This window comes from Lepisosteus platostomus, chromosome 12, assembly GCF_059453375.1.
Source record: "Lepisosteus platostomus isolate fLepPlt1 chromosome 12, fLepPlt1.hap1, whole genome shotgun sequence".
Lineage (NCBI taxonomy): Eukaryota > Metazoa > Chordata > Actinopteri > Semionotiformes > Lepisosteidae > Lepisosteus > Lepisosteus platostomus.
In genome coordinates, this window is record NC_142622.1 from 17,387,284 (window position 1) to 17,400,950 (window position 13,667).

The window sequence follows — 13,667 nt, forward strand, 5'->3', positions numbered from 1 at the left end:
TAAAATAGATATAACAACAGATGATCACGTGGGTAGCTGCGTCAGAATGCGTAGGCTGCAAAGGAACAAGTAATAGGTTTATTCCATGCTGAAAAGAGAAGAAAGAAAACATAGTACTTGTTCCTTTGCAACAAATGATCACGTTTAGAAGGAAGGAACTCCAGGACACTGGAATGTTTGTTGTTCAAGGCTAAATGTCAAAAATGTTCCTTTTGTCAACTACCTGAGGTCTGCAGACCGTTTACTCATGTGGGACATAAATGTGACTTGGTGCAGTGTTTTTAAAAGAAACAAAACAGTTTTCATTAATTAGATGAGTATTTTGGATTGTGACAAGTAATAGGATTTCCCATAATGCCCTGACAGAGCAGGACAAAAGTGGAGATTTAGGTCTGTGGTTTTAATTATTCTCATAGTTAAAATAATACCTCCACTCAGCCAAAGAATACATTTTCTTCTACCTCCACCCTCTAATAGGCATACAGCAGTGCAGAACCAATACAAAGTTTATGACCCAATAGTTAAAAATATTTTGTTTCTGGATACACAATCCTTTTAACAGTTCATATACTGTATATCCCAAGGACTGCATTTTAGAGCTGTACCTGCTTCAAATCTGGATGTATAGTTTTCTATCCCAGCCAGGTCCAGGTAATGATTTCTTCTTTCCGTGTTCTCATCCACACAGTAGTGGTTGCCTTCATTGTGGGGTGGCTGATCGTTGTTCGGTTTTCTGTGGGAAAACCAGAGAGGACACCCCCTTGTTTAACTCGAGAAATTTAAAAATGCCATTCCTTTACAGTTGTCTTTTCCGCCCTTGGTAATGCACAATAATTTTCTCCCCCCCCCCCCCCCCCCCCATTTTGTAAACTGGCCACTGATGTTAAAATGATCTACACCTGTGGCTGGAAGGTTGCTGGTTCGTATCCCGCGGCCGGCAGGGGAATCCTACTCCGTTGAGCCCCTGAGCAAGGCCCTTAACCCCAACTGCTCCAGGGGCACGGTAGCTTCTCTCCCTGTCTGTGTGCCTGTGTGTCTCATGGGGAGCAAGTTGGGGAAAAAGACAAATTCCTAATACAAGAAATTGTATATGGCCAATAAAGCGATCTTATCTACAGATTTTCTATTTTCCCACACGGCAAACCCAGCACATCCCACTACCTGATCTGAGTGGAAAGTCGTCTGTCCCCACAGCGCTCATCTTCCAGGTGTGCAGGTTCACCTCTGCAGCGGGCAGCTTCCCGATCTAGAGACCAAGCACAGGAGTAAGAGGAAGATTAGCCAAAAGCTGGTACCTTACAAAATGACACCTCAACACCCTCAAAGATTAAAATTCTGCATGCTACACATGGCCTATAGCAGTAACTCATCTCTACACCCAATGAGAATATATACACTTGGTAAAAAAAATACGAAGGTCTTAGTATAAAAATCACAAAAAGTTTGATAGTTTCTTGGGAATAGAAATCCTTAATAGTTACAAAATATTATGAAAACTGCAGGACTGGTGCAATAAATTGCAGCTTCCTGTAGTTTTGTGCCAACAATAACAGTGCCAGAGCACACACAGTTTGCAGGACCCAACAGCTCACAATAATCAGCAGACGGACAGCCTCTTTAATGGCCTAGTACAAAGCAATGATCAGCCAAATGCAAATCAACCAGGAAATCACACCCCTGGCAGGGCAACATACCGAGCCCAGGTCCAGAAGCGTCCTTCTTCTTGCCAGAGGGCTCGGGAGTGACAGTCAGCTTCACTCGCAGCGTCTTGCTGCTGTTGGAGGAGTGATTCACTGAGGCATCGACCACTTCATAAATGGTGTGCATTAAACTGGACATGTCCTGCAATGCAAATGCAAATGGTGCAACATTGGTCTTTCGTGTGTGAGATTCAGGATGTTATTGGCTTTCAATGAAGACTGCTTACATATATATAGAATAAACTGGCACCTCTTCTTAAGGCCCCAAATTATTATTTGCTGAAAAAATATTCAGTGTCTGTATAGAGTCTGTATCTGTAGGAGTTCAAAACGTTTGAGATGCAGTATATAATGCATTTCTTTTCTCTCTTTAATTTAATTCCAGGTTTTAGCTGAGGCTATTTTGGAAACAAACCCATTACAATAAACTGGGTCTGTGGTATACATCCAGGATAAAAAATAATGAGCATTTTTTTTTTCAGTTTCTCTAAATTCTCAGGCCTGGTGGTTCACCCAGCTGGATCTTATCCCAGTTTCTGTAGTGTTAAGTGGGCTGGGAATGTAGGACTCCTTCCCAGGATGGGGGCACTCGAACTCGTTCATTTAAGAGTTTACAACCCCCCTGCCAAGAACACTGGTACTCATTTATTCAGTAAGGTATTCTGGATCAACTGGGCTGATGTACTTGCTCAATGGTACAACAGAGTGCCTAGAGACAAACTCTGTACCTCACCATACTCTTCCAAGTTTCAGTCCAGTGTCTCACTCAAAAACAAAAACCACAAGAATTTTTAAGATTTAGGTTTTTCCAATTTGTTTTGGACTAAAAATGGCATTGAAATGTTTTTTTTTTCCCCAATACTTGTCACAAAGCACTGTAACAAGAAAACAGCATGACTAAAAGGTAACATACCTATAAGGACAGGTATCTAGTTGGAATTTTAACCAGGTTTGGTTAAACATGGCTTCCTACACAGAAAAAGGGAAACTTTGAATGTCTTATGTGGAGTCTTAGGGCAGCACCTCACCTCTTTGGTGACTTTCCCACTGTTATCAAAATCATACAACGTGAAGACCCACTCCTGCCTGTTGTCATCTTCCACAGACACGTCACACTCCAGCTCCTAGGAACACAAAAATAAACTCTCATTTCCACTGGGAAGAGACCGCAAAGAAGAAATAATTCTTCCTCTCTACAAAAGGAACCTTTGTGCAATCCTGATACGTTCGATTTTATTTGGCTGAGTTTATTTTGATTTAGCTTTTATAAAACTTTCCGCAAGATCCAGGACAAAGATTGAATTTCAGGCCAACATTTTAACTCTGATCACCTGCGCCTGGAAAAAGTCCTGCACTTTGTTTTTGCCTTTTTTCCTGCTCCAGGAAAGGATTTTAACCACAATTCTCGGTTACAGGTCTTTTGGCAGGCACTTCAGTTCGGCAATATCTTGTAACTGGATTGTAATTAGAAAAATAAACTGTGGGAGTGTAATCTAGACTACTGAAGAACAGAGCGAGCAACATTCTGAAGAAGGAATAAATATACAAAGCCTATATAAAAGCGGAAGGACATCTGTCTTGGTTGTAATTGCACTGCCAGGTTTTCTGTTTATATAACTCAAATTACCTTAATTGAAAACCCTTTAGTCATTTGTAAAAACTGGAGGGGGAAGCATCTATTACAGAAAATAAATCCATCATTTCTTACTGATGTTCACAAGCAATTTGGGCTCTTCCTTCTGTAAGACAGACTAGCATTTGGAAATGTGACATCTCAACTTACATCTAGGTTGATCCTCTTTCTTCCACTCCCTTTACAGAGGTCCTTCGTGATCTCTTTCTCCCCATCCTCCTGATGAATATACTGGGTGTAACTCTCACACCCCTCAGCTTTCTCTGGCGGTAGCACCACTGCAGCACAAAACACAAGCTCATGCACCTTTATAATGTTAATGCTCCTTTTGCACCTGTGTGGATTTTGTGTTCAGCAGGTTCCAAATGTACCAAGGCAAATTCCTGTACCTGGCACGTACTGATGAATAAAAGCGATTCTGATTCTTTTCACTGACCAGCAAGTCATTGTTTGCCTTATTTAGGTCACTCAACTGTTAACTCTCATATACAGTACTTAATGAAAGCAGTAATTATATTCAGTTTTTCAAACTAAATAAGACTTGGTGTTTTATTTAACCTGTAGAATAATTCTGTAATTAACACTCTTTTTAATTATACAGCATTTCCACTTTTCTATCTTGGTTTTGAACACCATATTCCCACGGGATTCACTAATAACACTGAAATGCATATCAACAAGAGGAGGACATTCAGCCCATACATCAGATTTGCTAGTAGTTGTAACCCTGCATTCACCAAGAAAAAAAAATCTCTACAGATTAATATGCAGTTGAGCTATTGATCATACCTGTATATTACATTTTTTAAAACATTAGGAATAAAGGAATGTTCTTTTGGTGTTGGGAGCATTCCAGATGAAAGAGCTGTGGAATCTTATGGGAATCCTGGCAGATTCCACTGTAAAACATTCTAATCAGAATGGTGTCACAGCTTGCTCTCTGTGTTTTATGTTAATTCTGCTCATATCTGCAGCATATCTGGGATAAAAAGTGAAGTGAAAATAAGAAACTTCCTACACTATGGTATGTGGCAAACTTCTGAACGCACTTAAGGTGTTTTTCTAATGTTTGGAATGTTCACCCAGAGTCATTCTAATTCATCTGAATTTTCATTAAATATGTTTTGCCTATTTCAAATGCTTTTATCTGAGAGGCATGATGCCCATGGTGTGGATGTGTAAAGGGAGAGAAATTTACTGCTTCACTCCTATATCAGGTATTTCATTTAGATAGAAAAATCCTCAGCCAGCTGGTGAGGAATTCTTCTTTAAAACTGGCACAAGGCACAAGGCAAAACTGCTTTGAAACTGTACATACGCTGAATATGTACAGTACTCATTTATTACCATTTAAACAGAAATACTACCAAAAACCCATGAAGAAAACCAAACAGGATGGAAAAGTGCCAGTTTAAATGTGGCACTTACTACACACAAACTAACAACTGGTTGTAACACATTGTAATAAATGGGCACATATGTAAGCAGAAGTAATCAGGAACAACAATATCACAGATTGTTAAAAGTTCCATGCTAGCACAGCTAATATCCATGCTGTACACATGTCAAAACCCTGTTTAAGGCTTTCTATAAAATGGAAAAACACTTCATGGAAATGCAGTCTTTAATATTTTTCCAGATGGGTGTGATAGAACATGACAGGGCAAATGCCGAGGAAGTGAATTTTCTCTTAGTTTAGAATTTTATTTTAAAAGATATTCCAACTGCGCACCCTTTCCCTTTCCTTGCCGGCATCAATGGGTTTGACTCGGCTCGAAACAATTTTATTTAACAAAAAAGTATTAAAAACCGTGGCTGACCTTTTACTCAAAGGATCTGACACAAACTAAACTACAAAATGTGCTACACTGAGCTAAACTGTAACCCTGTTTTCGGAATCAGCATAATTAGCCTGATCAGGAAGAGGATGTTTTTTGAATAACAAATAAGATGTGCATATCCAGTGCATTCAATAAATAAATTTGGATTTGTGTAATGAGGAGTTCTTAAAAAATAAGCAATTCCCTAAACATTCTCTTAATATTTCTTTATTTTTTAGAATTTTACAGAATAAACAATAATTGCTTGATAACCATTTAAATTCATTGTGGAAGGGCAAAAAAACCACAAACCTTTGAAAACAGTCACACTTGTTACCAATCCTTACTATCCAGTGTACTTCTTCGGAATCAACATTAAAACATAAGTGAAAACTACTGTATGTGGAACTGCATTCAATATTGAGAATGTCTTTACCTAAAGAGTTGTGGAATGTGGAACAAGTATCCAGCCAACTTGTAAACATGAATGGATTCCAAATAAATGATTAATAATCAAAATGAAACTAGTTGGGCTGAACTCTCCTCTCGTTTGTAACCAATGTTCTTATGAGACACAATTAGCAAACCAATTCTTTTGCAAGTCCTTCAAATCCCCCACTATAAGCCCACAAAAGGCCACTTTGTTAAAAACTAGGTCACCATTACAATTTTATAATTAAACATTCAGACAAGCATGCATCCTTATCAGTATGTAACTTTATGCAGATAAGATTACGAGGTTGATGTGAGCCCTTGAAATGAAGCAATGAAGGGATATAATTCTGATCATTTCTAATGATAAAACTGTCATTTATTTACTGTAAAAAAGACCTTACAATACATACTAAATACACTTCAATAAAGACAAATATGAACATTGCCCATTTCATCATTCACAGACAGAAAAATACAGTTAAAGCCCTGCTATATTGTACATCTAAAAGCTTAATGACAGTGTCATCTGATAACACCAGTTACTAATCTTAGAAGTAATAATTACTATTTTCATCACAAAAACATGTGGTTAAGAAAATGACACCATCAACTAAGTCATTATGACCTATTATTATAATAGCTAGTATTTCTGTTTTGTTCAGCTGTTTCCTTCATAATAGTGAAATTAAAATCTTAACTTCATAACTGATCAATAAAATACAACAGAGTTTCTCCCTTAACGCACTCTGTCTCTAAAGATTTTCTTTGAATTTGCATAGTTGAGTAATATTAGGTAAAAGAAAAAAATAAACAGAGAAATTTGTAATTTTTTATTTACCCTCTAGGGGACAGTGATGCTCAAAGAACTGGCCATCTTTCAGCTCTCCACTTTGTAACTCCTGCAGAGAGAGAGAGGGTGTAAGTGAATCTACAGGACTTCAACCACAGACACAATGAAAACAAACATTTCAGGCATAAGCATTTCCTACACCGAAAGGTCTGAGATGTGAGAACTGGGAATGAGTCCCACTAAACTCTTTGAACATCTGCATGGTTATTGTGTTTCACTGTCTGGGTCAGAAGATTGCAACTGCAGCCAAATCTTTAAAGCCTGGTCCAAGTTTTAGAAATCTTTTATATCCAAAGAGCCATATGTACTCTATCTTCATCCTCCTTGAAAACTGTTCACCGCATTTGGCTTTAGCTATTCATACTTCACAGGGGAAAGAGCTGTGCTTTTCTGAGAGAAAAAGGCCTGTTGTGTAACATCTTTTCAACACAAGACAAACTGACTTGACACAGTGCATGATTTATCAACTTGAAAAAGTACAATTATGGTTTTATTTGCCAAAGTGTAATGAGGTTTGATGATTAAAATGTTATAATACATCAGTGACAGTCTGATTAATAGCATTATAATTGGTCAAAATGTAGATCATGAATCAAATACAAAAACAACTAAAAAGTTTTAAACAAAGCTTTATGTGTATAAAAGACTGAAGCCAGTGTGTGTGAAATGGGACTGTGCTGAGTCTATGACCACTATGAGATGATGCACTGTCTATCTCTGCAAGCAACCCTTTCTAATGGGCAAAATCTAACCTGCAAGTAACTGAATTGCAATTCCTTGAAAAAGGATTCCTCAAAAGGGATCTATTCAGCATTACAAACCTGAAATGTCACTTTTGTATTTTGACCTTTGATACAGGAAATGGATTTCACAGTTACAAAATACAGCATTCTGTGTCCTACAAAGGCAGCAATGGGTTTATAAATCTGCACACTTTAAATTAAATCTACATTCACTGCATTGGTATTGACTGTGGTAAATCATCACAGTTTATTAAGAAAAACAGCAGAATGAACTGAAAATATTGAAATGATATTGTACAATTGTATAAAAACAATTTAAATACATAGGGGCTACTTAAAATACAGTGCAGTTCATAATTGTTTCCCCTTTTTTCCAGCATGTAGTTGTAATACAATGTTTTCCAGGCAGTAATCATTGAAATTCTAACGATAAAAATAAAGTTTATTTACTATAATTACATTTTACAATACATAAATGCATTTCAATAAAGGCAAAAACGAACATCTGCCTGCTTCATCAGTCGAAAACAAAATACACTCCTATACATCTTAAAAGCTTAATGACAGTGTTAAGTCTGATAGCACCAGTTACCAATCTTAGAAGTGATAATTACTTTCTGCTTTGGAGGAATTTCAGTTGAAACCTAACCCTATAATCTCCCTTAACCATCTTGAGTAGGAGCTCATGTGCCAGTGGCCAGGCTGGGGCACAATGGAATTCAACCTGGGAAGCAGCCAGGAGCCTGCAGGCAGCAACATGGACTAAAGGTTAGGACTTGTATCCGGAAGGTTGTGGGTTCAAGTCCCGGATGGGCACTGCTATTGCACATTACTGCAATAAACAGTCAAATGGATACCAATGTAAGTGGCTCTGGATAAAAGCATCAGTGAAACACAGAGACATAACCTCATCTGAGCAAAGTCTGTTTTCTTTGATTACCTCCTCCCCCGCCATGGTGAGACTCCATCATGTCATACAATTATCTGCCTTCAGAGGCCAGTGAAAAGTCCAGCTCTCCCTAAAACAGAGGTTAATGGCTTGTCTCCGAGCCTCCAAAAAACAGCTGCCATTAATCAAGGACCCCAGCAGGAGATCTCCCTGCAACTTTTTTTTTCTAGAGCAAGTTAAACACTAGACCCCTTTTCATTCAAGCCCTCTCTAATTACGCAAGTCGACTGGAAGGAAGGAGGTGGTGTTAGGGTGGAAACTGGATTATAATCTGGGGTAAACGGTTTAGCTTTTGGTTTCAAATTTAGAAATTAAAAAGACATTAAAACAAATACAAATACACTCAATGCCAACTGATTTGTTTCGAAGCTAGTTTAAAATTTTATATTTCTCTTATATTTGAAAGGATAAAAAATACACCACGTTTACATTTTACAGAAGATGTCTTTAGTTCATGTTTATTTGCTAGTTCACTATACTGATTCTGCCAGGGTATCCCAGATGTGTGTCTCATATCACTGCTTGCTTGGTTTTTCAATGGCAAGGATTTTGAATAAAGAAAATTCCTCTCTCAAAGTGAAAACAAAACTTCAAAAGGCAAAAATATCTGGTGTTCCCCTAGGATCAGTCCTTGGGCCAAGCACCGTCCGAAGTTTACAGCCTTTAAAATCAGGATCACATCCACAACCTTTTGCACAACAGTTACACTAAGGGGAAAGATGAGTCAACACAAACTTATAGACGACAATAGTAGTGTGGCTATTTTCTACTTCTTTAAAAATGCGTCTTTGAATAAGACTGATAAAGTAGTTGAGCATGGAATCAATAAAAGGGCTCATAATATATCCCTATTGGCCCAAATAGCTCATCTAACTGCTAGTTCCTCAATGATGTGAAGATGTAATTTATCAATTTTTTTTTAAAGAAGCCCTGCATTGGCTTCAACACCATGGTTGGCAAGATTGTTTCATACCATCACAACCCCTTACCTTACTATTACCCAGGGAGCAGATGGATCAGATTTACGACTGAAACACCCATTGTACAAAATCAGAACTTGAAATGTCATAATCATGAGAAAATTACATTGCTGTTAAATTTAACATATGAACAGCTCTTCACAAGTGAATCTTGCTTGATGAAAACATTGCTTATAACAACGTGATCATAAAGTGAAAAGTGTCCAGAACAGGTTAATGAGAAAGAGAAAGTCCTATTTTTAATACTGTATGCTTCCAGCATTTAACTCAGATTTTACTGTAAAATTAATTGCATCAAGTCATGTGTCATTTATACTGAGAAGCATTAAAAAACAAAACAAATGAGCACTGGAACCAAAAGTATTTATTGTGTTCTTAATGTGCCTCAGTATACAATTAAATAATATTGCCCACTGGGTTGTTGTGAAGCACAAATGTGCAAGCCATATGTTTAACCGAGAACAGCTATAAACCTGAGGGTACGAGGGTTTCCATCTCATTAACAATGAAGCACTGTTGGTTGTGATGATGCCATTGTACACTGAACAGAGCATATGGCACTCAACAATAAGATGTACTTTTATTTTTAAGCTCTCAAAGTGCAAATGCAACCATGGTCTTTATAACAGAAAAAAAGCAGATTGATAGAGCTCAAGTAATATGTTACCAAACCAGTTATACTGTACAATCACAGATATAGAAAAGTTTATAATTTCAGGTTAGACCTAAAACATTAGCATATTCATCATTCTTATCTTTCCTAGTTCTAAAATCAATAAAACTAAATAGCACAGGGTGCACAACAGCTGATGGCTTACAAACTCAGGAAAACTGAACTAAAATGTTTTGATCTTTAGAAAAATATGAAGTAGATTAAGTTCTTTAGGAAGCCAGACTGCCCATGAGTAAAACTGATACACTTTCTGTTATATTCATAATAATGTAGTAAATTGCTCGTTTGTTTTTGTTTATATGTATACTTCCCCAATAAAAACTAATATACTGTATAAAAAAATGGATTTTTTTAAAACTAGAGCGACACCCATAAATTTAAATCCATAGTTGTCCTGTCAGTTTTTTTAAAATTATATTTTTCTGGTCAAACAATTCAACTAGCAAACACCATTCGTAGGCTACTAATATTCATATATTCTTATGGCCAGGTTGCTCTTATATAACTTTAAATTTACTGTTGGAAGACAAGTCAAATGGAGAAGATCATGCATTCATGCTGATTTTATTGACGAGTGTTATAAGACCAACCTAAATCTATATTTTATGGGATATTATCTTCCTTTTTCTTTATGCTTTCGCAACCCAGATGTTTTGGATGGTACTAATCACAACTCCTGATATGAGTATTATAAAACTTACAAAAGTTATATTAAAATATTGACTTTGAAATTAATCTGTACAATTTAGCATATTTTCACATGCCTTGTCAGTTATACTTAAAGCCTCAAATAAACCATAACATTATGTATTTTATTCTCTTTCGACTGCATCAGTGCATGGTTTTAAAGTTTGAATTTTTGGGGGGTTCTTATTTTTCCCATCCAAAGAGAGCAGTGAAACTTGTTTTATTGCTAAATGACCTAGATTAGCAATATTGCACATATACTGCAAAGCGGGAGATTTGGTTATCTATGCACTGTCTCACATTGAAAAATGTTTAGCAGACATCGAGGGCTGACAAAGGCTTCCTCTTGTCAAAATGTGTTCTAAAAAGAGCTGTGGCAGTGTGACTCAATAACTATATTGTTTTGGCTTCATCGGTCACTACATTCACTTAAAACTATGCAAATGAAATCCACACGAAGTTGTGCTAAAAATCTATTTTTCATTCTCAGGTTGTGTGAACAATGAGGTTCTTGAATACAGTCAGCCTACAACAACAGAAAACACATCCAATTGTCTTATACACACCCATTGCACCCTCTGCGGTTATCAAATTGCATGGTATTCAGATTAGACTAAGGAAAGCCAGAGCTGGAGTTCAACGCAGAAGTTTATATTTCCAGATCTGTAGCAACAAGCCTGAGAAAGCACAAAAAAGGTGAAGAACTGTATTGTACAACTGATACATGCATCAGACACCATGCAAACAGTGACAGACGCTTGGAAAACAAAGTACAGAAGGAGCTGGCTGGTTGTTCTTATGTTATGCAGCATCATTGCCAAGCATCCTTCAGCCCAGCCTTTTGACAGTCTTTCAAGTAGGATTGAGTTACTGAGCGAAGCTTTCATTGCTAAAAACCAGGTGACACCAGGCAGCTCTCTAGCCTGCCTCGACCTCCCAGTCTTCATCATTTAAGAACACTACAGATCTTTGTTTCTACATTTCCTGTCACACAACACCAGGCATGGCTTATCAATCCGTCAGAAAGCCATATTCAAGGAGCTGCACTTCAGTCAGCACCTCTGCACGGGGCATCAAAAAGACCCATGAAAGCGGTTCTTTTGGAGCCACATTTTTTATAAGGCCTTAATATTTATAAACCAACAGAATGGGTTAATAAGCACTGAAAGACAACAACTTCAGTAACAAAGCTCTGTAGGTTTGTCGGTTTCTCTGTACACTCTTCACATGACATCCAAGTCAAGACACTTTTGCTTTTGTGGACTAGAAAACATTAAGACGTTTCCTCAGATCAAAATACATATTTTCTGGGCTAGACCCAATCCAATTGGTAAGAAACTTCAAGGGGATATGTAATGGACCCACTAGTGAAGATTTCTGCTTCCATAAAGTGAAACGGTTTGGAGGACATCAATATCTAAAAAAAACCCTCATGATTCACAGTCATAATACTAGAAAGGGTGTGCTTTCTAGTCAAATACAGAATCCCAAAATTCTTTATTTGACATGCTGCTATAAAAGTCAGGTCAGCTAACGCCTCTCTTAAAGAGCAGCAAAAGGAATGAGACATTGCCTACAATGGACAGAAGAATGATCCCTCTAATTTCCACAGAGTTGTTCCATTTTTCAGTTGTCACAAACATGGCACCTTTGTAATGTAGGATTATGATTTTTTTCTCTAGATCTGCCTGATGTGGAGGTGTATTGCTGGTTCCCGTCCACAGTTCTTAATTTCAGCTAGAACCCTATAACCTCCTGTGCTTTGTTTTTCATTTGTGTGATGACTTATAAGTGCATTAGGCTTTGGCAGAGATCCAAGGTTGTTCCTAATTGTGTGCACTAGGACAGAACTGAATACAAGTGTTGACAAAGAATTCTTGATTGAACAGGTCTTCATATTGCTCCTTCCAAAAGATGCTCACTGCCCCACTTTCTTAGATCATGCCTTCCACTTCCCCAGGTCTTGTGTCCTGTACTGGTCCTTGGGATAGTAAATAACGATTAGTAATTTTAATGAATATTGATTATATTGAAAATGTTGAATTTCCTTTGTAGGGTCTGTCTACCACATTGTCACAATTTCTCCATTTAACCTGTACCTTCAGCTTCTTCGACTTGGTTTCAAACATGGAGTTTGGACTCCTCTTCCGTACACAGAAAGCCTTGTGCTTCAGATCGGTATACTCACCTGGTCATTTTTTCCAACTAACCAAGTTTTTTCGTTGAAAATCCAAGCAACTAATTTCCAGATATAAAGTTATTTGTCACAGTCTTCATCCCTCCTCTAGAGGGCGCTCCTACCTTTTTCTGTATTGTTCTTAGCTAAGTAGTTTCACCTGTGTCTCATCCTCTTTCCCTTATTTAAGCCCGGTGTCTCCGTAGTTCCAGGCTCAGCTTTGGAAGATGGACGTCTGAAGGTCTGCCTATCCACTGGGCTCAGGAGGAATCCGAGGGCAAGGCCTTATCCCCAAACGTCCTGACCTCTGAGTCTGGGGCTTGGAGCACCTTGTCCCATTATGGTTTTAACCTTCTGTGTTCCTAGTTCCCCGTTTCCTGTTTTTAACTGTTTTCGTCTCGGCGGGACCTCCCGGCATTGGACATTGGACTGCGCTCTGACGACCCCCCCCCATTGGACTTTATTGGATTTGTTGGCTCGGCCTTTCCCCGGTCACCGCCCCGTCTGTCGACCCGATCTAACCTTGCTTTGTCTTCCCTGATGTGCTTCTCCAGACACTTCCGGATTATACCGTCACGCATAGGGTCTTTAACAACACACTCCACAGGAGTCGGATTCGGCTCCAGTGACAGTATTTGTCTTGAATCCTTTCCAAGTGGTATAAACACTATTCTGTGGCTTGTTGTGCCTTGAGAGCTAATTCACTAATGCATTCTTCAGAACGTTTTCTTTTGGTCAGATCCTTCAGTGCTTCAGTGATTTTTGACAGACATAACTGAATATTCCAGCAGTTTCAAGCACCTGTTCTTGCATACTTCATGTGGACATCTTTGTGATTGCACACATCATAAAGTTAATCAGTTGCCAGTGTTTGAACCTTTAATGTTGGACAGAAAGATTTGTATCTGGTATTTTAACAAAATGTTGTTGATGAGCCCATACATTCTCCTTTCCAAATGCTTACCGGAGTAAACTTCTTTGTTGTTAAAATCACCAAATAAAAAGTTTTCTTCTCCTTTAG

The 13,667-nt window shown here is 38.0% G+C and overlaps 1 protein-coding gene across 1 annotated transcript in view; it reads right to left on the minus strand.

The window, feature by feature from the left end:
- The window catches only part of nkd2b (NKD inhibitor of WNT signaling pathway 2b), a 47,831-nt gene that overhangs the window by 1,409 nt on the left and 32,755 nt on the right, over positions 1-13,667 (minus strand). Inside the window, exons 4-9 of the mRNA XM_088601216.1 lie at positions 6,427-6,487; positions 3,484-3,611; positions 2,729-2,824; positions 1,695-1,842; positions 1,162-1,246; positions 606-733 (exon numbers count right to left, since the gene is read on the minus strand). Coding sequence (XP_088457342.1) covers positions 606-733; positions 1,162-1,246; positions 1,695-1,842; positions 2,729-2,824; positions 3,484-3,611; positions 6,427-6,487 — 646 coding nt within the window. The remainder of the gene's footprint in view (positions 1-605; positions 734-1,161; positions 1,247-1,694; positions 1,843-2,728; positions 2,825-3,483; positions 3,612-6,426; positions 6,488-13,667) is intronic.